The sequence below is a fragment of the Pongo pygmaeus genome, chromosome 19 (assembly GCF_028885625.2).
Source record: "Pongo pygmaeus isolate AG05252 chromosome 19, NHGRI_mPonPyg2-v2.0_pri, whole genome shotgun sequence".
NCBI classification, from domain to species: Eukaryota; Metazoa; Chordata; class Mammalia; order Primates; family Hominidae; genus Pongo; species Pongo pygmaeus.
The window spans coordinates 23,729,352-23,753,357 of record NC_072392.2 but is presented as its reverse complement, the minus strand read 5'-3'; the positions used below and the strand labels follow the sequence as shown (position 1 = coordinate 23,753,357).

The following is a 24,006-nucleotide window of genomic DNA, read 5'->3' as shown; positions in this document are numbered from 1 at the left end:
TGTATGCAATAAAACAATGTTTTCTTTAAAGGAAGAGAATCCTAAACATAAATTCAGGGTAGTAGTTACCCTCGGGCTGAAGGGTGAAAATCAGGAAAAAGGACAGAGGAGGAGCAGATGTTAGGGTCAGAACCCTAGTTCTTTGGTTGTGTTGTGGGTTCACAAATGATTACCGTATTGTTCAAATACATTTACACAGAGGCCCAGGCACAGACAAGGATGAAATAGGAGCCAAGGTGTGCTATGAGCCAAGGATTATGATTAATCCAATTTTGTGCACTTTAAGCCATTTGAAAAACAGAAAAGCAAAACAACAAAATAATTTTTAAGAAATTGAATATAGGGTGCTATGCTCTGAATGTGTCCCCCTAAAATTAATCACCAATGTCATAGGATTGGGAAGTAGGGCTTTTAGGTAGTGATTCAGTCATGAAGGGAGAGTCTTCATGAATGAGTTTAGGATCCTTACACAAGGACTGGAGGGAGTGGGTTTCCCCTGTTTTGCCCTTCTGCCTTCTGCCATGTGAGAACACAGTGCATCTCCTTCTGAAGACACAGTGCACAAGGTACCATCTTGGATGCAGAGACCAGGCCCTCACCAGACACCAGTCCTGCTGGGACCTTGATCTTGGACTTCTAGCCTATGGAACTGTGAGAAATACATTTCTGTTCTTCAGAAATTACCCAGCCTAGTGTATTTTCTTATATAGTAGCACAAACTCATGAAGGCATAATGCCTCTTATCATTTTCTTCTACAATTTTCTTTGTTGCCTCTTTAGCACTGGGTCATTTTATATTTGATCCTTCATAATATCTCTTACTTTTGGTTTTTCACATTTCTGTTCCGAGTGTATTCTTAGATATATATTCTCCACGATTAGTATCCAGGTCAGAAAGTCCAGAATACATTATTTTAAGGGTTCCATTTCCACAACAATAAAGTATTAATGCCTCCTGTAAACTAGGTATTTCCTTTCCAATTGTAACTGCCATCCGGAAGCAAAGTAGAATTACAGTCCATGAGTGTGGAGGTGATTTTTAAAGTATCTAGAGTATGGTTAAATGCTGGTTTTTAATCACACAGATACATTGATTGCTTGGCACACTAGGGTATCAGTTGCTAGTTATCTCTGTATTTATCCATACTGTTACAGAGGGAAAGTACAGACCGTGAAGTTGGACCAGCTGTCATACCCACAACATTTGGGGAGCTTTGATTTTTTTTTAACCTTTAGCTGCTTAACTGTAACACGTAGCAGCTCAGGTGAAAACCACCTTTATTGTGGGGACTTTCCTTAGTGCTCTGTGGCACAAAAGTGCAGACCTATGTAGAAGCACTTAAGTATTTTGTGCATCAACAGGAAAATTAAAGGAACAAATTCTTATTGTATCTTTTAGTCCCTGAAGACAAAACCACAGTGACAGTAACTAGGTCATGGCATTGTATTCAGAGAGGGTCAGCCTTGGTCTTTGAGAGTGAAACCCCTTTACCCCACCATCAAGACTCACTGAGCAGATGGGAAAGTTCAGGTGGAACATGCAGTGAACAGCAAACATAGTGACGGGCGCTCACTGCCATGCGCTGCCATGCCTGCCATGGTCAGCAGACCTGTCTTCTACTTGACAACAGGCAAGTGAGAAACATTCTCCTGGAGATTTTCTTGATTCTTCCCAGTTGTGGCAGGATGGACTGACTTAGAGGAGCTCAGGAAGGTTGTTAAACAACACAGAAACACAAGATGAATTGTACTCCTCAGCAGGCCTATGTTAGAGCAGCAGGTCCTTGAGGCCTCAGCCACTCCTGGACACAGCATAATGCCCCTAATGATTTGAAATTTGGCTGCTAATCCCTGTATCCAGGGACAAAAAGAGACATAAACAACAAAAAGTTATAAAATAAGTGTGCCTAACATCTACTTATTGTGGGAGGTAGGGATTTAAGATATAAGAATTTAGCTGCATGTGGAAGCTCACACCTGTAATCTCAGCACTTTGGGAGGCCAACGCAGGAGGACGGCTTGAGCCTAGGTATTTGACATGAGGCAGGCAACATAGTAAGTCCCCATTCGTACAAAAATGTTTTTGAAGAAAAGTAGTTGAGTGTGCGGACACATATCTGTAGTCCCAGGTACGTGGGAGGCTGAGGCAAGAAAATTGCTTAAGCCTGGGAGATTGAGGCTGTAGTGAGCTGTGATCACAACAATGCACGCCAGCCTGTGAGTCCGGAGACCGGAAACGGCACCCTCAAGCAGGGTCCACCTCCACCAGTAGAAATCGGCTCAAGGAGGTCCTGAGGACAGGACTCCCGGGGTCTTGCCCTGGGGATCCGGAAGCCCCCACTCCCACAATTCCCCCTACTACATCCCCGCTCCAGCCACCACCGCGACTGCCACAGAAACCCCCGTCCACGCATCACAGAACCTGTTTAAATGGGCCTCAGCCGGACTTTGAAGAGCAAACCAGGCGTTGCCCTGGGAAATGCGCATGCGCGAGGCGCGAGCCCATTATCCTGTCACAGTGACTCCAACGGTTGGCTGAGGACGACACCCTGAAACTTATCAAAGCAGGAGCCCTTCGTGGCAGTGCGTTGGTGTTGAGGCTCCAGCCTGACCAATCCTGTGGGTCGACAAAACAGTTTCAGGACACCACAATACACGGAGAGCCGACCATGATGCAGAAAGAGCAGAGGGAGTCCAGGGAAAACAGCGCAGCCTCACAGCCTCAGGCCTGCACGGACAGTGTTCAGGTGAGTGCCCCCAAAACACTTGCTCCCCGTGATCTCGAGGACAGGTCAGCCTGTGTGCCCGTGGGCTGCACTCCACCCTAGGGTCGTACTCCTGAAGAGCAGAACCCCGCAGCCTCAGGGATTGCCTGGGGGTGTGCGTTTCTCGGCCACTGCTCTATGTCTGTGGACCTGTGTCTCCCACTCTCTCTTCTGTCTATGTCTCTCACTCTCTGTCCTTGTCTCTTGCTTTCTCTGTCTCTGTGTGTGTGCCCGTGTGTGTGTGTGTGTGTGTGTGTGTGTTGGGAACAATGTGCCCAGTGAGTTAAGAAGAGGTTTCTTGCATGTCAGCGTGTCTTTATGCAGCCTCTTTCTGCATTTCTGCTTGGCTCATGTTGCCAGTTGTCCATCGTTTCCAGGGCGGTTCCACATTGGTTTCTGAAGGCCTCGACGATGTGAGGAGATGCGTCTTCCAAAAAGACATTGAAATTTCATACCGATCCTGAGCTGCCTCTTTTCTACGATCAACATGATCACACTATAGGAAAACAACAACAACAAAAGCCTCACTGGAGCTACTTGTCTTGCAGGAGGGGAGCAGACCCACGTGAAAAGAGACAGTGCTATCTCCTTGTGGCTCTTCTCTGAGAAACGAAGCCCCACACAGAAATCTTACAGAAGCTGAGAACGGGACACGGCAGGATTCCGGTCAATGGAATCCTGGCTTCTAAGGACAAGTAACCCCTTTGGCACTCCTCCCCTTATGCCCATGGCGGTGGCTTCCAGGTGTTCTTTCTCTTTCCCGGGCATTGATGGAAAGGTCACCTTTACCCCCCTTCCAAGGGGCACATGCGTGGACACCATTGTTGGTTTCGCCATCGCACCATATGCCCCCGGTGACACACATTCACACCATCTGCTCTGGGATACACTAGTGCCAAGCGTGATCGCATTGTCTCCACCTCGGATTCGCCCCGTCCCTGTTTGCACCTGTCCTGGAAGCGGTGTCGGCTTGCAGGAGCCCCAGGGCTTTTAGAAGTGGGGCACGCCACTGCTCTTTCAGAGGAGGAGGGAGGCAGAGGGATCACGGATCAGTGAACTTTCAGCGGACACCATGCCTTCAGGGCCATGGGATCATTCTGTGATGCAGGGAGGCCCTGGCTGCCTCACCAGATATGCTGAGCCCATCCTTTCACACCCGGAGGGTCCAAACTCGGATGTGAAGAGGAGTTCTGAGAAACCAGCAGGCAACCTGAAGCTCCCCCTCCCTCGGTGGAAGTCGGCTCAAGGAGGACCTGAAGACGGGACTCCTGGGGGCTTGGCCCTGGGACATCCGCGGACCCCTCTCCCACGCGGCCCCAAACTGGACCCCGGATCCAGCCCCAGCCACAGCTGCCGCAGGAGCTCGCCTGCCGCCGCGCAGCCGCCATTATTTAAAGGGGACTCAGCCTGACTGACTGCCAGGAGCAGAGCGCGAGTCGGCCCAGCCAGTGCGCATGCGCGAGGCGCGAGCGGCTTCTCCCGTCACAGTGCTTCCCACGGTTGCCTTAGAAACCAGTCCCTGAGGCTTGGCAAAGCAGGAGCCCTCCGTGGCAGTGCTTGGGTGTCGGGGCTCTGAGGCTCCGGCCTGACCTCTCCACGGGGTCGACGGGAACGTCTCCGGATGGCAGGAGTCGCAAAGGGCCGACCAGGATGAGGAAACCCCGGGCGGAGTCCGCAGGAAGCAGCACGACATCCCAGCCTCAGGCCTGCCCTGACGGTGTTGCGGTGAGTCTCCCCAAATGTCCTGCCGCCGTGATCTCGAGGACAGGTCGGCCTGCGTGCCCCTGGGCTGCTCTCTCACCCGAGGGTCGTTCTGGTCGAGAGCAGAACCCCGCAGCCTCAGGGGTTGCCTGCGGGTGTGTGTTTCAATGGCTCTGCTCTATGACTCTCTGTGAGTGTCTGTGTCTGTGTGTGTGTGTGTGTGTGTGTGTCTCTGTGTGTGTGTGTCTCCCATTCTCTCTTCTCTCTGTGTCTCTCAGTCTCTGTGTGTTTCTTTCCCTCTCTCTGTCGGTTTGCGTGTGTGTCTGCGTGTGTGTCCGCCCGTGTGCGTGTGTGTCCTTGGCCGAAAGTACCCTGTGCGCCACAAACCGATTTCCACCATGTCGGCCTGTCTTTGGTGAGCCTCTTTGTGCGTCTCTGCCTGGGTCATGGAGCCGGTTCTCAATCGTCTTCGCCGCCGCGGATCCGCTATGGGTGTGTGAAGACATGGTCCACGTGAGGAGATACGTCGGTTCCGGAGCAATCGAAATCCCATCCCCATCCTGAGCGGCCTCTTTTCTGGGATCAAGATGAACACACTGCAGCCAAGGACAAGATTCCCACAGGAGCTCTGAGAAATGAAGCCACACCACCATACAATCTGGAACAGGAAGCCGAGAATGGGAGATGGCAACTATCCCTGTCACTGGAACGCTGGCCTCTCTGGACAAGCCACCCTTTTGGAAACCCTCCCCTTATGCCCGTGGCGGTGGCACGGCGCTGTATCCTGCCGGGGCCCTGGCCTCTGCTCTATCCTCCCTCTTGCTCTGCCTCACCTGTTTCTCAGGGGCCCGGATGCCTCTCGCTCTGGCCAAACGTCTTCAGCAAAGATGACTTCCCAGTCCGTCAGGGACACACTTCCTGCAGATCCGTGTCATGACTGTATCTCTCTCCAAAGGTCTTTCTGCTTCATTGGGCAGGTCTCATGACCCTGGAGTTCTTGGCTTCCATACGTGTCTCAGACAGGGAAGCTTCCTTGTTCTCCATGTTTCCCCTCATGGGTGGGTGGATTGCCTAGAATGAGCGCTAGGCGACCGTGACTGGCCTTGTCTTCTAGGACAGGTGGTGTCGCATTTCCTCTGCACTTCCTGTCTCAGTCTTGAGGGACATCCTCTCCTCTGCTCCTGGGCGGACTGACTCCCTTGATCTTGTGGCCGAAACGAATGTCAGGGAACCAGAGGGACTGGGCTGGGGCTGGGGCTGGGGCTGGGGCTGGGTGCAGGGGAAGTTGCGTCAGGGCTACCAGGGAGGAGGAGGGTTGGGGGTGGGGCGAATTCTGCAGAAACTTCTTTGCTCCTCTGATAGGCGTTTGAAAACCTGGCTTGGGTCAGGCACAGGCCCCCCAGCCACCGAATCCCAGGTGTTCTTTGATTTCCCTTGGCATTGACCGAAAGGTCACTTGTTCTCCCCTTCCACTGGCACATAGCTGGACACCACCGTTTGTTCCGCCGTCTCCCGATATGCCTCCGGTGACACACATTCACACCATCTGCTGTGGGATACGCCAGCCGCCACGCGTGGTCACACGGTCTCCACCTCGGATTCGCCCCTGTTCCTGCCTGCACGTGTCCTGTAAAGCGCGGTCGGCTTTCTGGAGCCCCAGGGCTTTTAGAAGCGGGGCAGGCCACTGCTCTTTCGAAGGAGGAGGGAGGCAGAGGGCTGATGGATCCGTGAAGTTTCAGCTGACGCTGCGCCTTGAGACCTATGGGATCACTGTGTGCTGCAGCGAGGCCCTGCCTGCCTCACCAGATGTGGTGAGCCCATCCTATCTCACTGGGAGGGGGCCAAAATCGGATCTGAACGGGAGTCCCCAGAACACAGCAGGCGTCCTGAAGCTCCCCTTCCCTCGGTGGAAGTCGGCTGAGGGAGATCCTGAGGGAGGGGCTGCTGGGGATTTGGCCCTGGGACAGGGAACCGGCGGTCCCCTCTCCCACCGCGTCCCAAGCTGGACCCCGTATCCTCACGCCGCCGCAGGATACGGCAGCAGGAGCCTCGCTGCAGCCGCGCAGCGGGGGCATTATTTAAAGGGGACGCAGCCCGACTGCCAGGAGCGGAGCGCGAGTCGGTCCAGCCAATGCGCATGCGCGAGGCGCGAGCGGCTTCTGCCGTCACAGTGCTTCCCACGGTTGTCTTAGAAACCGGTTCCTGAGGCTCGGCAAAGCAGGAGCCCTCCGTGGCAGTGCTTGGGTGGCGGGGCTCTGAGGCTCCGGCCTGACATCTCTACGGGGTCGACGGGAACGTCTCCGGATGCCAGGAGTCGCAAAGGGCCGACCAGGATGAGGAAACCCCAGGCGGAGTCCGGGGGAAGCAGCACGCCATCCCAGCCTCAGACCTGCCCGGACGCTTTTGGGGTGAGTCTCCCCAAAAGTCGTTCCGCCGTCATCTCGAGGATAGGTCGGCCTGCGTGCCCCTGGGCTGCTCTCTCACCCGAGGGTCCTTCTCGTCGAGAGCAGAACCCCGCAGCCTCGGGGGTTGCCTGGGGGGGTGCATTTTAATGCCTCCGCTGTATGCCTCTGTGTGTGTGTGTGTGTGTGTGTGTGTGTGTGTGTGTGTGTGTGCGTGCGCGCGTGTGTGTGTGTGTCTGTGTCGGTGTGTGTGTCTGTGTCTGTGTGAGTGTCTCCCATTCTGTCTTCTCTCTCTGTCTCTCAGTCTCTGTGTCTTTCTTTCCCTCTCTCTGTCGGTTAGTGTGTGTGTGCCCTTGTGCGTGTGTGTCTTTGGCCGAATGTGCCCTGTGCACCACAAAGCGATTTCTGGCATGTCGGCCTGTCTTTGCTGATGAGCGTCTTTCTGCGTCTCTGCCTGGGTCACGAGGCCGGTTTCAATCGTTTTCGCCGCCGCGGATCCGCTTTGGGTGTGTGAGGGCCTGGCCCACGTGAGGAGATGCATCGGTCCCGCAGCAATTGAAATCTCATCTCCATCATGAGCTGCCTCTTTTCTAAGATCAAGATGACCACACAGCTACCAAGGAAAAGAGCCCCACGGGAGCTCTTTGTCCTGCAGTAGGGGAGCAGAACCACATCAGAGAAGATGGTTGTATCTTTTCACGGCTCTTCTCTGAGAAATGAAGCCACACCACGATACCGTGTAGAAGAAGAAGCCGGGAATGGGAGATGGCAACAATCCCTGTCACTGGAACGCTGGCCTCTCTGGACAAGCCACCCTTTTGGAAACCCTCCCCTTATGCCCGTGGCGGTGGCACGGCGCTGTATCCTGCCGGGGCCCTGGCCTCTGCTCTATCCTCCCTCTTGCTCCGCCTCACCTGTTTCTCAGGGGCCCGGATGCCTCTCGCTCTGGCCAAACGTCTTCAGCAAAGATGACTTCCCAGTCCGTCAGGGACACACTTCCTGCAGATCCGTGTCATGACTGTATCTCTCTCCAAAGGTCTTTCTGCTTCATTGGGCAGGTCTCATGACCCTGGAGTTCTTGGCTTCCATACGTGTCTCAGACAGGGAAGCTTCCTTGTTCTCCATGTTTCCCCTCATGGGTGGGTGGATTGCCTAGAATGAGCGCTAGGCGACCGTGACTGGCCTTGTCTTCTAGGACAGGTGGTGTCGCATTTCCTCTGCACTTCCTGTCTCAGTCTTGAGGGACATCCTCTCCTCTGCTCCTGGGCGGACTGACTCCCTTGATCTTGTGGCCGAAACGAATGTCAGGGAACCAGAGGGACTGGGCTGGGGCTGGGGCTGGGGCTGGGGCTGGGTGCAGGGGAAGTTGCGTCAGGGCTACCAGGGAGGAGGAGGGTTGGGGGTGGGGCGAATTCTGCAGAAACTTCTTTGCTCCTCTGATAGGCGTTTGCAAACCTGGCTTGGGTCAGGCACAGGCCCCCCAGCCACCGAATCCCAGGTGTTCTTTGATTTCCCTTGGCATTGACCGAAAGGTCACTTGTTCTCCCCCTTCCACTGGCACATAGCTGGACACCACCGTTTGTTCCGCCGTCTCCCGATATGCCTCCGGTGACACACATTCACACCATCTGCTGTGGGATACGCCAGCCGCCACGCGTGGTCACACGGTCTCCACCTCGGATTCGCCCCTGTTCCTGCCTGCACGTGTCCTGTAAAGCGCGGTCGGCTTTCTGGAGCCCCAGGGCTTTTAGAAGCGGGACAGGCCACTGCTCTTTCGAAGGAGGAGGGAGGCAGAGGGCTGATGGATCCGTGAAGTTTCAGCTGACGCTGCGCCTTGAGACCTATGGGATCACTGTGTGCTGCAGCGAGGCCCTGCCTGCCTCACCAGATGTGGTGAGCCCATCCTGTCTCACTGGGAGGGGGCCAAAATCGGATCTGAACGGGAGTCCCCAGAACACAGCAGGCGTCCTGAAGCTCCCCTTCCCTCGGTGGAAGTCGGCTGAGGGAGATCCTGAGGGAGGGGCTGCTGGGGATTTGGCCCTGGGACAGGGAACCGGCGGTCCCCTCTCCCACCGCGTCCCAAGCTGGACCCCGTATCCTCACGCCGCCGCAGGATACGGCAGCAGGAGCCTCGCTGCAGCCGCGCAGCGGGGGCATTATTTAAAGGGGACGCAGCCCGACTGCCAGGAGCGGAGCGCGAGTCGGTCCAGCCAATGCGCATGCGCGAGGCGCGAGCGGCTTCTGCCGTCACAGTGCTTCCCACGGTTGTCTTAGAAACCGGTTCCTGAGGCTCGGCAAAGCAGGAGCCCTCCGTGGCAGTGCTTGGGTGGCGGGGCTCTGAGGCTCCGGCCTGACATCTCTACGGGGTCGACGGGAACGTCTCCGGATGCCAGGAGTCGCAAAGGGCCGACCAGGATGAGGAAACCCCAGGCGGAGTCCGGGGGAAGCAGCACGCCATCCCAGCCTCAGACCTGCCCGGACGCTTTTGGGGTGAGTCTCCCCAAAAGTCGTTCCGCCGTCATCTCGAGGATAGGTCGGCCTGCGTGCCCCTGGGCTGCTCTCTCACCCGAGGGTCCTTCTCGTCGAGAGCAGAACCCCGCAGCCTCGGGGGTTGCCTGGGGGGGTGCATTTTAATGCCTCCGCTGTATGCCTCTGTGTGTGTGTGTGTGTGTGTGTGTGTGTGTGTGTGTGTGTGTGTGCGTGCGCGCGTGTGTGTGTGTGTCTGTGTCGGTGTGTGTGTCTGTGTCTGTGTGAGTGTCTCCCATTCTGTCTTCTCTCTCTGTCTCTCAGTCTCTGTGTCTTTCTTTCCCTCTCTCTGTCGGTTAGTGTGTGTGTGCCCTTGTGCGTGTGTGTCTTTGGCCGAATGTGCCCTGTGCACCACAAAGCGATTTCTGGCATGTCGGCCTGTCTTTGCTGATGAGCGTCTTTCTGCGTCTCTGCCTGGGTCACGAGGCCGGTTTCAATCGTTTTCGCCGCCGCGGATCCGCTTTGGGTGTGTGAGGGCCTGGCCCACGTGAGGAGATGCATCGGTCCCGCAGCAATTGAAATCTCATCTCCATCATGAGCTGCCTCTTTTCTAAGATCAAGATGACCACACAGCTACCAAGGAAAAGAGCCCCACGGGAGCTCTTTGTCCTGCAGTAGGGGAGCAGAACCACATCAGAGAAGATGGTTGTATCTTTTCACGGCTCTTCTCTGAGAAATGAAGCCACACCACGATACCGTGTAGAAGAAGAAGCCGGGAATGGGAGATGGCAACAATCCCTGTCACTGGAACGCTGGCCTCTCTGGACAAGCCACCCTTTTGGAAACCCTCCCCTTATGCCCGTGGCGGTGGCACGGCGCTGTATCCTGCCGGGGCCCTGGCCTCTGCTCTATCCTCCCTCTTGCTCCGCCTCACCTGTTTCTCAGGGGCCCGGATGCCTCTCGCTCTGGCCAAACGTCTTCAGCAAAGATGACTTCCCAGTCCGTCAGGGACACACTTCCTGCAGATCCGTGTCATGACTGTATCTCTCTCCAAAGGTCTTTCTGCTTCATTGGGCAGGTCTCATGACCCTGGAGTTCTTGGCTTCCATACGTGTCTCAGACAGGGAAGCTTCCTTGTTCTCCATGTTTCCCCTCATGGGTGGGTGGATTGCCTAGAATGAGCGCTAGGCGACCGTGACTGGCCTTGTCTTCTAGGACAGGTGGTGTCGCATTTCCTCTGCACTTCCTGTCTCAGTCTTGAGGGACATCCTCTCCTCTGCTCCTGGGCGGACTGACTCCCTTGATCTTGTGGCCGAAACGAATGTCAGGGAACCAGAGGGACTGGGCTGGGGCTGGGGCTGGGGCTGGGGCTGGGTGCAGGGGAAGTTGCGTCAGGGCTACCAGGGAGGAGGAGGGTTGGGGGTGGGGCGAATTCTGCAGAAACTTCTTTGCTCCTCTGATAGGCGTTTGCAAACCTGGCTTGGGTCAGGCACAGGCCCCCCAGCCACCGAATCCCAGGTGTTCTTTGATTTCCCTTGGCATTGACCGAAAGGTCACTTGTTCTCCCCCTTCCACTGGCACATAGCTGGACACCACCGTTTGTTCCGCCGTCTCCCGATATGCCTCCGGTGACACACATTCACACCATCTGCTGTGGGATACGCCAGCCGCCACGCGTGGTCACACGGTCTCCACCTCGGATTCGCCCCTGTTCCTGCCTGCACGTGTCCTGTAAAGCGCGGTCGGCTTTCTGGAGCCCCAGGGCTTTTAGAAGCGGGACAGGCCACTGCTCTTTCGAAGGAGGAGGGAGGCAGAGGGCTGATGGATCCGTGAAGTTTCAGCTGACGCTGCGCCTTGAGACCTATGGGATCACTGTGTGCTGCAGCGAGGCCCTGCCTGCCTCACCAGATGTGGTGAGCCCATCCTGTCTCACTGGGAGGGGGCCAAAATCGGATCTGAACGGGAGTCCCCAGAACACAGCAGGCGTCCTGAAGCTCCCCTTCCCTCGGTGGAAGTCGGCTGAGGGAGATCCTGAGGGAGGGGCTGCTGGGGATTTGGCCCTGGGACAGGGAACCGGCGGTCCCCTCTCCCACCGCGTCCCAAGCTGGACCCCGTATCCTCACGCCGCCGCAGGATACGGCAGCAGGAGCCTCGCTGCAGCCGCGCAGCGGGGGCATTATTTAAAGGGGACGCAGCCCGACTGCCAGGAGCGGAGCGCGAGTCGGTCCAGCCAATGCGCATGCGCGAGGCGCGAGCGGCTTCTGCCGTCACAGTGCTTCCCACGGTTGTCTTAGAAACCGGTTCCTGAGGCTCGGCAAAGCAGGAGCCCTCCGTGGCAGTGCTTGGGTGGCGGGGCTCTGAGGCTCCGGCCTGACATCTCTACGGGGTCGACGGGAACGTCTCCGGATGCCAGGAGTCGCAAAGGGCCGACCAGGATGAGGAAACCCCAGGCGGAGTCCGGGGGAAGCAGCACGCCATCCCAGCCTCAGACCTGCCCGGACGCTTTTGGGGTGAGTCTCCCCAAAAGTCGTTCCGCCGTCATCTCGAGGATAGGTCGGCCTGCGTGCCCCTGGGCTGCTCTCTCACCCGAGGGTCCTTCTCGTCGAGAGCAGAACCCCGCAGCCTCGGGGGTTGCCTGGGGGGGTGCATTTTAATGCCTCCGCTGTATGCCTCTGTGTGTGTGTGTGTGTGTGTGTGTGTGTGTGTGTGTGTGTGTGTGCGTGCGCGCGTGTGTGTGTGTGTCTGTGTCGGTGTGTGTGTCTGTGTCTGTGTGAGTGTCTCCCATTCTGTCTTCTCTCTCTGTCTCTCAGTCTCTGTGTCTTTCTTTCCCTCTCTCTGTCGGTTAGTGTGTGTGTGCCCTTGTGCGTGTGTGTCTTTGGCCGAATGTGCCCTGTGCACCACAAAGCGATTTCTGGCATGTCGGCCTGTCTTTGCTGATGAGCGTCTTTCTGCGTCTCTGCCTGGGTCACGAGGCCGGTTTCAATCGTTTTCGCCGCCGCGGATCCGCTTTGGGTGTGTGAGGGCCTGGCCCACGTGAGGAGATGCATCGGTCCCGCAGCAATTGAAATCTCATCTCCATCATGAGCTGCCTCTTTTCTAAGATCAAGATGACCACACAGCTACCAAGGAAAAGAGCCCCACGGGAGCTCTTTGTCCTGCAGTAGGGGAGCAGAACCACATCAGAGAAGATGGTTGTATCTTTTCACGGCTCTTCTCTGAGAAATGAAGCCACACCACGATACCGTGTAGAAGAAGAAGCCGGGAATGGGAGATGGCAACAATCCCTGTCACTGGAACGCTGGCCTCTCTGGACAAGCCACCCTTTTGGAAACCCTCCCCTTATGCCCGTGGCGGTGGCACGGCGCTGTATCCTGCCGGGGCCCTGGCCTCTGCTCTATCCTCCCTCTTGCTCCGCCTCACCTGTTTCTCAGGGGCCCGGATGCCTCTCGCTCTGGCCAAACGTCTTCAGCAAAGATGACTTCCCAGTCCGTCAGGGACACACTTCCTGCAGATCCGTGTCATGACTGTATCTCTCTCCAAAGGTCTTTCTGCTTCATTGGGCAGGTCTCATGACCCTGGAGTTCTTGGCTTCCATACGTGTCTCAGACAGGGAAGCTTCCTTGTTCTCCATGTTTCCCCTCATGGGTGGGTGGATTGCCTAGAATGAGCGCTAGGCGACCGTGACTGGCCTTGTCTTCTAGGACAGGTGGTGTCGCATTTCCTCTGCACTTCCTGTCTCAGTCTTGAGGGACATCCTCTCCTCTGCTCCTGGGCGGACTGACTCCCTTGATCTTGTGGCCGAAACGAATGTCAGGGAACCAGAGGGACTGGGCTGGGGCTGGGGCTGGGGCTGGGGCTGGGTGCAGGGGAAGTTGCGTCAGGGCTACCAGGGAGGAGGAGGGTTGGGGGTGGGGCGAATTCTGCAGAAACTTCTTTGCTCCTCTGATAGGCGTTTGCAAACCTGGCTTGGGTCAGGCACAGGCCCCCCAGCCACCGAATCCCAGGTGTTCTTTGATTTCCCTTGGCATTGACCGAAAGGTCACTTGTTCTCCCCCTTCCACTGGCACATAGCTGGACACCACCGTTTGTTCCGCCGTCTCCCGATATGCCTCCGGTGACACACATTCACACCATCTGCTGTGGGATACGCCAGCCGCCACGCGTGGTCACACGGTCTCCACCTCGGATTCGCCCCTGTTCCTGCCTGCACGTGTCCTGTAAAGCGCGGTCGGCTTTCTGGAGCCCCAGGGCTTTTAGAAGCGGGACAGGCCACTGCTCTTTCGAAGGAGGAGGGAGGCAGAGGGCTGATGGATCCGTGAAGTTTCAGCTGACGCTGCGCCTTGAGACCTATGGGATCACTGTGTGCTGCAGCGAGGCCCTGCCTGCCTCACCAGATGTGGTGAGCCCATCCTGTCTCACTGGGAGGGGGCCAAAATCGGATCTGAACGGGAGTCCCCAGAACACAGCAGGCGTCCTGAAGCTCCCCTTCCCTCGGTGGAAGTCGGCTGAGGGAGATCCTGAGGGAGGGGCTGCTGGGGATTTGGCCCTGGGACAGGGAACCGGCGGTCCCCTCTCCCACCGCGTCCCAAGCTGGACCCCGTATCCTCACGCCGCCGCAGGATACGGCAGCAGGAGCCTCGCTGCAGCCGCGCAGCGGGGGCATTATTTAAAGGGGACGCAGCCCGACTGCCAGGAGCGGAGCGCGAGTCGGTCCAGCCAATGCGCATGCGCGAGGCGCGAGCGGCTTCTGCCGTCACAGTGCTTCCCACGGTTGTCTTAGAAACCGGTTCCTGAGGCTCGGCAAAGCAGGAGCCCTCCGTGGCAGTGCTTGGGTGGCGGGGCTCTGAGGCTCCGGCCTGACATCTCTACGGGGTCGACGGGAACGTCTCCGGATGCCAGGAGTCGCAAAGGGCCGACCAGGATGAGGAAACCCCAGGCGGAGTCCGGGGGAAGCAGCACGCCATCCCAGCCTCAGACCTGCCCGGACGCTTTTGGGGTGAGTCTCCCCAAAAGTCGTTCCGCCGTCATCTCGAGGATAGGTCGGCCTGCGTGCCCCTGGGCTGCTCTCTCACCCGAGGGTCCTTCTCGTCGAGAGCAGAACCCCGCAGCCTCGGGGGTTGCCTGGGGGGGTGTATTTCAATGCCTCTGCTGTATGCCTCTGTGTGTGTGTGTGTGTGTGTGTGTGTGTGTGTGCGCGTGCGCGCGCGTGTGTGTGTGTCTGTGTCGGTGTGTGTGTCTGTGTCTGTGTGAGTGTCTCCCATTCTGTCTTCTCTCTCTGTCTCTCAGTCTCTGTGTCTTTCTTTCCCTCTCTCTGTCGGTTAGTGTGTGTGTGCCCTTGTGCGTGTGTGTCTTTGGCCGAATGTGCCCTGTGCACCACAAAGCGATTTCTGGCATGTCGGCCTGTCTTTGCTGATGAGCGTCTTTCTGCGTCTCTGCCTGGGTCACGAGGCCGGTTTCAATCGTTTTCGCCGCCGCGGATCCGCTTTGGGTGTGTGAGGGCCTGGCCCACGTGAGGAGATGCATCGGTCCCGCAGCAATTGAAATCTCATCTCCATCATGAGCTGCCTCTTTTCTAAGATCAAGATGACCACACAGCTACCAAGGAAAAGAGCCCCACGGGAGCTCTTTGTCCTGCAGTAGGGGAGCAGAACCACATCAGAGAAGATGGTTGTATCTTTTCACGGCTCTTCTCTGAGAAATGAAGCCACACCACGATACCGTGTAGAAGAAGAAGCCGGGAATGGGAGATGGCAACAATCCCTGTCACTGGAACGCTGGCCTCTCTGGACAAGCCACCCTTTTGGAAACCCTCCCCTTATGCCCGTGGCGGTGGCACGGCGCTGTATCCTGCCGGGGCCCTGGCCTCTGCTCTATCCTCCCTCTTGCTCTGCCTCACCTGTTTCTCAGGGGCCCGGATGCCTCTCGCTCTGGCCAAACGTCTTCAGCAAAGATGACTTCCCAGTCCGTCAGGGACACACTTCCTGCAGATCCGTGTCATGACTGTATCTCTCTCCAAAGGTCTTTCTGCTTCATTGGGCAGGTCTCATGACCCTGGAGTTCTTGGCTTCCATACGTGTCTCAGACAGGGAAGCTTCCTTGTTCTCCATGTTTCCCCTCATGGGTGGGTGGATTGCCTAGAATGAGCGCTAGGCGACCGTGACTGGCCTTGTCTTCTAGGACAGGTGGTGTCGCATTTCCTCTGCACTTCCTGTCTCAGTCTTGAGGGACATCCTCTCCTCTGCTCCTGGGCGGACTGACTCCCTTGATCTTGTGGCCGAAACGAATGTCAGGGAACCAGAGGGACTGGGCTGGGGCTGGGGCTGGGGCTGGGGCTGGGTGCAGGGGAAGTTGCGTCAGGGCTACCAGGGAGGAGGAGGGTTGGGGGTGGGGCGAATTCTGCAGAAACTTCTTTGCTCCTCTGATAGGCGTTTGAAAACCTGGCTTGGGTCAGGCACAGGCCCCCCAGCCACCGAATCCCAGGTGTTCTTTGATTTCCCTTGGCATTGACCGAAAGGTCACTTGTTCTCCCCTTCCACTGGCACATAGCTGGACACCACCGTTTGTTCCGCCGTCTCCCGATATGCCTCCGGTGACACACATTCACACCATCTGCTGTGGGATACGCCAGCCGCCACGCGTGGTCACACGGTCTCCACCTCGGATTCGCCCCTGTTCCTGCCTGCACGTGTCCTGTAAAGCGCGGTCGGCTTTCTGGAGCCCCAGGGCTTTTAGAAGCGGGACAGGCCACTGCTCTTTCGAAGGAGGAGGGAGGCAGAGGGCTGATGGATCCGTGAAGTTTCAGCTGACGCTGCGCCTTGAGACCTATGGGATCACTGTGTGCTGCAGCGAGGCCCTGCCTGCCTCACCAGATGTGGTGAGCCCATCCTGTCTCACTGGGAGGGGGCCAAAATCGGATCTGAACGGGAGTCCCCAGAACACAGCAGGCGTCCTGAAGCTCCCCTTCCCTCGGTGGAAGTCGGCTGAGGGAGATCCTGAGGGAGGGGCTGCTGGGGATTTGGCCCTGGGACAGGGAACCGGCGGTCCCCTCTCCCACCGCGTCCCAAGCTGGACCCCGTATCCTCACGCCGCCGCAGGATACGGCAGCAGGAGCCTCGCTGCAGCCGCGCAGCGGGGGCATTATTTAAAGGGGACGCAGCCCGACTGCCAGGAGCGGAGCGCGAGTCGGTCCAGCCAATGCGCATGCGCGAGGCGCGAGCGGCTTCTGCCGTCACAGTGCTTCCCACGGTTGTCTTAGAAACCGGTTCCTGAGGCTCGGCAAAGCAGGAGCCCTCCGTGGCAGTGCTTGGGTGGCGGGGCTCTGAGGCTCCGGCCTGACATCTCTACGGGGTCGACGGGAACGTCTCCGGATGCCAGGAGTCGCAAAGGGCCGACCAGGATGAGGAAACCCCAGGCGGAGTCCGGGGGAAGCAGCACGCCATCCCAGCCTCAGACCTGCCCGGACGCTTTTGGGGTGAGTCTCCCCAAAAGTCGTTCCGCCGTCATCTCGAGGATAGGTCGGCCTGCGTGCCCCTGGGCTGCTCTCTCACCCGAGGGTCCTTCTCGTCGAGAGCAGAACCCCGCAGCCTCGGGGGTTGCCTGGGGGGGTGTATTTCAATGCCTCTGCTGTATGCCTCTGTGTGTGTGTGTGTGTGTGTGTGTGTGTGTGTGCGCGTGCGCGCGCGTGTGTGTGTGTCTGTGTCGGTGTGTGTGTCTGTGTCTGTGTGAGTGTCTCCCATTCTGTCTTCTCTCTCTGTCTCTCAGTCTCTGTGTCTTTCTTTCCCTCTCTCTGTCGGTTAGTGTGTGTGTGCCCTTGTGCGTGTGTGTCTTTGGCCGAATGTGCCCTGTGCACCACAAAGCGATTTCTGGCATGTCGGCCTGTCTTTGCTGATGAGCGTCTTTCTGCGTCTCTGCCTGGGTCACGAGGCCGGTTTCAATCGTTTTCGCCGCCGCGGATCCGCTTTGGGTGTGTGAGGGCCTGGCCCACGTGAGGAGATGCATCGGTCCCGCAGCAATTGAAATCTCATCTCCATCATGAGCTGCCTCTTTTCTAAGATCAAGATGACCACACAGCTACCAAGGAAAAGAGCCCCACGGGAGCTCTTTGTCCTGCAGTAGGGGAGCAGAACCACATCAGAGAAGATGGTTGTATCTTTTCACGGCTCTTCTCTGAGAAATGAAGCCACACCACGATACCGTGTAGAAGAAGAAGCCGGGAATGGGAGATGGCAACAATCCCTGTCACTGGAACGCTGGCCTCTCTGGACAAGCCACCCTTTTGGAAACCCTCCCCTTATGCCCGTGGCGGTGGCACGGCGCTGTATCCTGCCGGGGCCCTGGCCTCTGCTCTATCCTCCCTCTTGCTCCGCCTCACCTGTTTCTCAGGGGCCCGGATGCCTCTCGCTCTGGCCAAACGTCTTCAGCAAAGATGACTTCCCAGTCCGTCAGGGACACACTTCCTGCAGATCCGTGTCATGACTGTATCTCTCTCCAAAGGTCTTTCTGCTTCATTGGGCAGGTCTCATGACCCTGGAGTTCTTGGCTTCCATACGTGTCTCAGACAGGGAAGCTTCCTTGTTCTCCATGTTTCCCCTCATGGGTGGGTGGATTGCCTAGAATGAGCGCTAGGCGACCGTGACTGGCCTTGTCTTCTAGGACAGGTGGTGTCGCATTTCCTCTGCACTTCCTGTCTCAGTCTTGAGGGACATCCTCTCCTCTGCTCCTGGGCGGACTGACTCCCTTGATCTTGTGGCCGAAACGAATGTCAGGGAACCAGAGGGACTGGGCTGGGGCTGGGGCTGGGGCTGGGGCTGGGTGCAGGGGAAGTTGCGTCAGGGCTACCAGGGAGGAGGAGGGTTGGGGGTGGGGCGAATTCTGCAGAAACTTCTTTGCTCCTCTGATAGGCGTTTGCAGACCTGGCTTGGGTCAGGCACAGGCCCCCCAGCCACCGAATCCCAGGTGTTCTTTGATTTCCCTTGGCATTGACCGAAAGGTCACTTGTTCTCCCCCTTCCACTGGCACATAGCTGGACACCACCGTTTGTTCCGCCGTCTCCCGATATGCCTCCGGTGACACACATTCACACCATCTGCTGTGGGATACGCCAGCCGCCACGCGTGGTCACACGGTCTCCACCTCGGATTCGCCCCTGTTCCTGCCTGCACGTGTCCTGTAAAGCGCGGTCGGCTTTCTGGAGCCCCAGGGCTTTTAGAAGCGGGACAGGCCACTGCTCTTTCGAAGGAGGAGGGAGGCAGAGGGCTGATGGATCCGTGAAGTTTCAGCTGACGCTGCGCCTTGAGACCTATGGGATCACTGTGTGCTGCAGCGAGGCCCTGCCTGCCTCACCAGATGTGGTGAGCCCATCCTGTCTCACTGGGAGGGGGCCAAAATCGGATCTGAACGGGAGTCCCCAGAACACAGCAGGCGTCCTGAAGCTCCCCTTCCCTCGGTGGAAGTCGGCTGAGGGAGATCCTGAGGGAGGGGCTGCTGGGGATTTGGCCCTGGGACAGGGAACCGGCGGTCCCCTCTCCCACCGCGTCCCAAGCTGGACCCCGTATCCTCACGCCGCCGCAGGATACGGCAGCAGGAGCCTCGCTGCAGCCGCGCAGCGGGGGCATTATTTAAAAGGGACGCAGCCCGACTGCCAGGAGCGGAGCGCGAGTCGGTCCAGCCAATGCGCATGCGCGAGGCGCGAGCGGCTTCTGCCGTCACAGTGCTTCCCACGGTTGTCTTAGAAACCGGTTCCTGAGGCTCGGCAAAGCAGGAGCCCTCCGTGGCAGTGCTTGGGTGGCGGGGCTCTGAGGCTCCGGCCTGACATCTCTACGGGGTCGACGGGAACGTCTCCGGATGCCAGGAGTCGCAAAGGGCCGACCAGGATGAGGAAACCCCAGGCGGAGTCCGGGGGAAGCAGCACGCCATCCCAGCCTCAGACCTGCCCGGACGCTTTTGGGGTGAGTCTCCCCAAAAGTCGTTCCGCCGTCATCTCGAGGATAGGTCGGCCTGCGTGCCCCTGGGCTGCTCTCTCACCCGAGGGTCCTTCTCGTCGAGAGCAGAACCCCGCAGCCTCGGGGGTTGCCTGGGGGGGTGTATTTCAATGCCTCTGCTGTATGCCTCTGTGTGTGTGTGTGTGTGTGTGTGTGTGTGTGTGTGCGCGTGCGCGCGCGTGTGTGTGTGTCTGTGTCGGTGTGTGTGTCTGTGTCTGTGTGAGTGTCTCCCATTCTCTCTTCTCTCTCTGTCTCTCAGTCTCTGTGTCTTTCTTTCCCTCTCTCTGTCGGTTAGTGTGTGTGTGCCCTTGTGCGTGTGTGTCTTTGGCCGAATGTGCCCTGTGCACCACAAAGCGATTTCTGGCATGTCGGCCTGTCTTTGCTGATGAGCGTCTTTCTGCGTCTCTGCCTGGGTCACGAGGCCGGTTTCAATCGTTTTCGCCGCCGCGGATCCGCTTTGGGTGTGTGAGGGCCTGGCCCACGTGAGGAGATGCATCGGTCCCGCAGCAATTGAAATCTCATCTCCATCATGAGCTGCCTCTTTTCTAAGATCAAGATGACCACACAGCTACCAAGGAAAAGAGCCCCACGGGAGCTCTTTGTCCTGCAGTAGGGGAGCAGAACCACATCAGAGAAGATGGTTGTATCTTTTCACGGCTCTTCTCTGAGAAACGAAGCCACACCACGATACCGTGTAGAAGAAGAAGCCGGGAATGGGAGATGGCAACAATCCCTGTCACTGGAACGCTGGCCTCTCTGGACAAGCCACCCTTTTGGAAACCCTCCCCTTATGCCCGTGGCGGTGGCACGGCGCTGTATCCTGCCGGGGCCCTGGCCTCTGCTCTATCCTCCCTCTTGCTCTGCCTCACCTGTTTCTCAGGGGCCCGGATGCCTCTCGCTCTGGCCAAACGTCTTCAGCAAAGATGACTTCCCAGTCCGTCAGGGACACACTTCCTGCAGATCCGTGTCATGACTGTATCTCTCTCCAAAGGTCTTTCTGCTTCATTGGGCAGGTCTCATGACCCTGGAGTTCTTGGCTTCCATACGTGTCTCAGACAGGGAAGCTTCCTTGTTCTCCATGTTTCCCCTCATGGGTGGGTGGATTGCCTAGAATGAGCGCTAGGCGACCGTGACTGGCCTTGTCTTCTAGGACAGGTGGTGTCGCATTTCCTCTGCACTTCCTGTCTCAGTCTTGAGGGACATCCTCTCCTCTGCTCCTGGGCGGACTGACTCCCTTGATCTTGTGGCCGAAACGAATGTCAGGGAACCAGAGGGACTGGGCTGGGGCTGGGGCTGGGGCTGGGGCTGGGTGCAGGGGAAGTTGCGTCAGGGCTACCAGGGAGGAGGAGGGTTGGGGGTGGGGCGAATTCTGCAGAAACTTCTTTGCTCCTCTGATAGGCGTTTGAAAACCTGGCTTGGGTCAGGCACAGGCCCCCCAGCCACCGAATCCCAGGTGTTCTTTGATTTCCCTTGGCATTGACCGAAAGGTCACTTGTTCTCCCCTTCCACTGGCACATAGCTGGACACCACCGTTTGTTCCGCCGTCTCCCGATATGCCTCCGGTGACACACATTCACACCATCTGCTGTGGGATACGCCAGCCGCCACGCGTGGTCACACGGTCTCCACCTCGGATTCGCCCCTGTTCCTGCCTGCACGTGTCCTGTAAAGCGCGGTCGGCTTTCTGGAGCCCCAGGGCTTTTAGAAGCGGGACAGGCCACTGCTCTTTCGAAGGAGGAGGGAGGCAGAGGGCTGATGGATCCGTGAAGTTTCAGCTGACGCTGCGCCTTGAGACCTATGGGATCACTGTGTGCTGCAGCGAGGCCCTGCCTGCCTCACCAGATGTGGTGAGCCCATCCTGTCTCACTGGGAGGGGGCCAAAATCGGATCTGAACGGGAGTCCCCAGAACACAGCAGGCGTCCTGAAGCTCCCCTTCCCTCGGTGGAAGTCGGCTGAGGGAGATCCTGAGGGAGGGGCTGCTGGGGATTTGGCCCTGGGACAGGGAACCGGCGGTCCCCTCTCCCACCGCGTCCCAAGCTGGACCCCGTATCCTCACGCCGCCGCAGGATACGGCAGCAGGAGCCTCGCTGCAGCCGCGCAGCGGGGGCATTATTTAAAGGGGACGCAGCCCGACTGCCAGGAGCGGAGCGCGAGTCGGTCCAGCCAATGCGCATGCGCGAGGCGCGAGCGGCTTCTGCCGTCACAGTGCTTCCCACGGTTGTCTTAGAAACCGGTTCCTGAGGCTCGGCAAAGCAGGAGCCCTCCGTGGCAGTGCTTGGGTGGCGGGGCTCTGAGGCTCCGGCCTGACATCTCTACGGGGTCGACGGGAACGTCTCCGGATGCCAGGAGTCGCAAAGGGCCGACCAGGATGAGGAAACCCCAGGCGGAGTCCGGGGGAAGCAGCACGCCATCCCAGCCTCAGACCTGCCCGGACGCTTTTGGGGTGAGTCTCCCCAAAAGTCGTTCCGCCGTCATCTCGAGGATAGGTCGGCCTGCGTGCCCCTGGGCTGCTCTCTCACCCGAGGGTCCTTCTCGTCGAGAGCAGAACCCCGCAGCCTCGGGGGTTGCCTGGGGGGGTGTATTTCAATGCCTCTGCTGTATGCCTCTGTGTGTGTGTGTGTGTGTGTGTGTGTGTGTGTGCGCGTGCGCGCGCGTGTGTGTGTGTCTGTGTCGGTGTGTGTGTCTGTGTCTGTGTGAGTGTCTCCCATTCTGTCTTCTCTCTCTGTCTCTCAGTCTCTGTGTCTTTCTTTCCCTCTCTCTGTCGGTTAGTGTGTGTGTGCCCTTGTGCGTGTGTGTCTTTGGCCGAATGTGCCCTGTGCACCACAAAGCGATTTCTGGCATGTCGGCCTGTCTTTGCTGATGAGCGTCTTTCTGCGTCTCTGCCTGGGTCACGAGGCCGGTTTCAATCGTTTTCGCCGCCGCGGATCCGCTTTGGGTGTGTGAGGGCCTGGCCCACGTGAGGAGATGCATCGGTCCCGCAGCAATTGAAATCTCATCTCCATCATGAGCTGCCTCTTTTCTAAGATCAAGATGACCACACAGCTACCAAGGAAAAGAGCCCCACGGGAGCTCTTTGTCCTGCAGTAGGGGAGCAGAACCACATCAGAGAAGATGGTTGTATCTTTTCACGGCTCTTCTCTGAGAAATGAAGCCACACCACGATACCGTGTAGAAGAAGAAGCCGGGAATGGGAGATGGCAACAATCCCTGTCACTGGAACGCTGGCCTCTCTGGACAAGCCACCCTTTTGGAAACCCTCCCCTTATGCCCGTGGCGGTGGCACGGCGCTGTATCCTGCCGGGGCCCTGGCCTCTGCTCTATCCTCCCTCTTGCTCTGCCTCACCTGTTTCTCAGGGGCCCGGATGCCTCTCGCTCTGGCCAAACGTCTTCAGCAAAGATGACTTCCCAGTCCGTCAGGGACACACTTCCTGCAGATCCGTGTCATGACTGTATCTCTCTCCAAAGGTCTTTCTGCTTCATTGGGCAGGTCTCATGACCCTGGAGTTCTTGGCTTCCATACGTGTCTCAGACAGGGAAGCTTCCTTGTTCTCCATGTTTCCCCTCATGGGTGGGTGGATTGCCTAGAATGAGCGCTAGGCGACCGTGACTGGCCTTGTCTTCTAGGACAGGTGGTGTCGCATTTCCTCTGCACTTCCTGTCTCAGTCTTGAGGGACATCCTCTCCTCTGCTCCTGGGCGGACTGACTCCCTTGATCTTGTGGCCGAAACGAATGTCAGGGAACCAGAGGGACTGGGCTGGGGCTGGGGCTGGGGCTGGGGCTGGGTGCAGGGGAAGTTGCGTCAGGGCTACCAGGGAGGAGGAGGGTTGGGGGTGGGGCGAATTCTGCAGAAACTTCTTTGCTCCTCTGATAGGCGTTTGAAAACCTGGCTTGGGTCAGGCACAGGCCCCCCAGCCACCGAATCCCAGGTGTTCTTTGATTTCCCTTGGCATTGACCGAAAGGTCACTTGTTCTCCCCTTCCACTGGCACATAGCTGGACACCACCGTTTGTTCCGCCGTCTCCCGATATGCCTCCGGTGACACACATTCACACCATCTGCTGTGGGATACGCCAGCCGCCACGCGTGGTCACACGGTCTCCACCTCGGATTCGCCCCTGTTCCTGCCTGCACGTGTCCTGTAAAGCGCGGTCGGCTTTCTGGAGCCCCAGGGCTTTTAGAAGCGGGACAGGCCACTGCTCTTTCGAAGGAGGAGGGAGGCAGAGGGCTGATGGATCCGTGAAGTTTCAGCTGACGCTGCGCCTTGAGACCTATGGGATCACTGTGTGCTGCAGCGAGGCCCTGCCTGCCTCACCAGATGTGGTGAGCCCATCCTGTCTCACTGGGAGGGGGCCAAAATCGGATCTGAACGGGAGTCCCCAGAACACAGCAGGCGTCCTGAAGCTCCCCTTCCCTCGGTGGAAGTCGGCTGAGGGAGATCCTGAGGGAGGGGCTGCTGGGGATTTGGCCCTGGGACAGGGAACCGGCGGTCCCCTCTCCCACCGCGTCCCAAGCTGGACCCCGTATCCTCACGCCGCCGCAGGATACGGCAGCAGGAGCCTCGCTGCAGCCGCGCAGCGGGGGCATTATTTAAAAGGGACGCAGCCCGACTGCCAGGAGCGGAGCGCGAGTCGGTCCAGCCAATGCGCATGCGCGAGGCGCGAGCGGCTTCTGCCGTCACAGTGCTTCCCAC

At 58.0% G+C, this 24,006-nt stretch overlaps 1 protein-coding gene across 1 annotated transcript in view; it reads left to right on the top strand.

Moving 5' to 3' along the window:
• Positions 1-2,587: 2,587 nt before the first annotated feature.
• Positions 2,588-24,006, top strand: part of LOC129017662 (uncharacterized) — a 128,285-nt gene continuing 106,866 nt past the window's right edge. Inside the window, exon 1 of the mRNA XM_063656948.1 lies at positions 2,588-2,747. Coding sequence (XP_063513018.1) covers positions 2,670-2,747 — 78 coding nt within the window. The 5' untranslated portion in view covers positions 2,588-2,669. The remainder of the gene's footprint in view (positions 2,748-24,006) is intronic.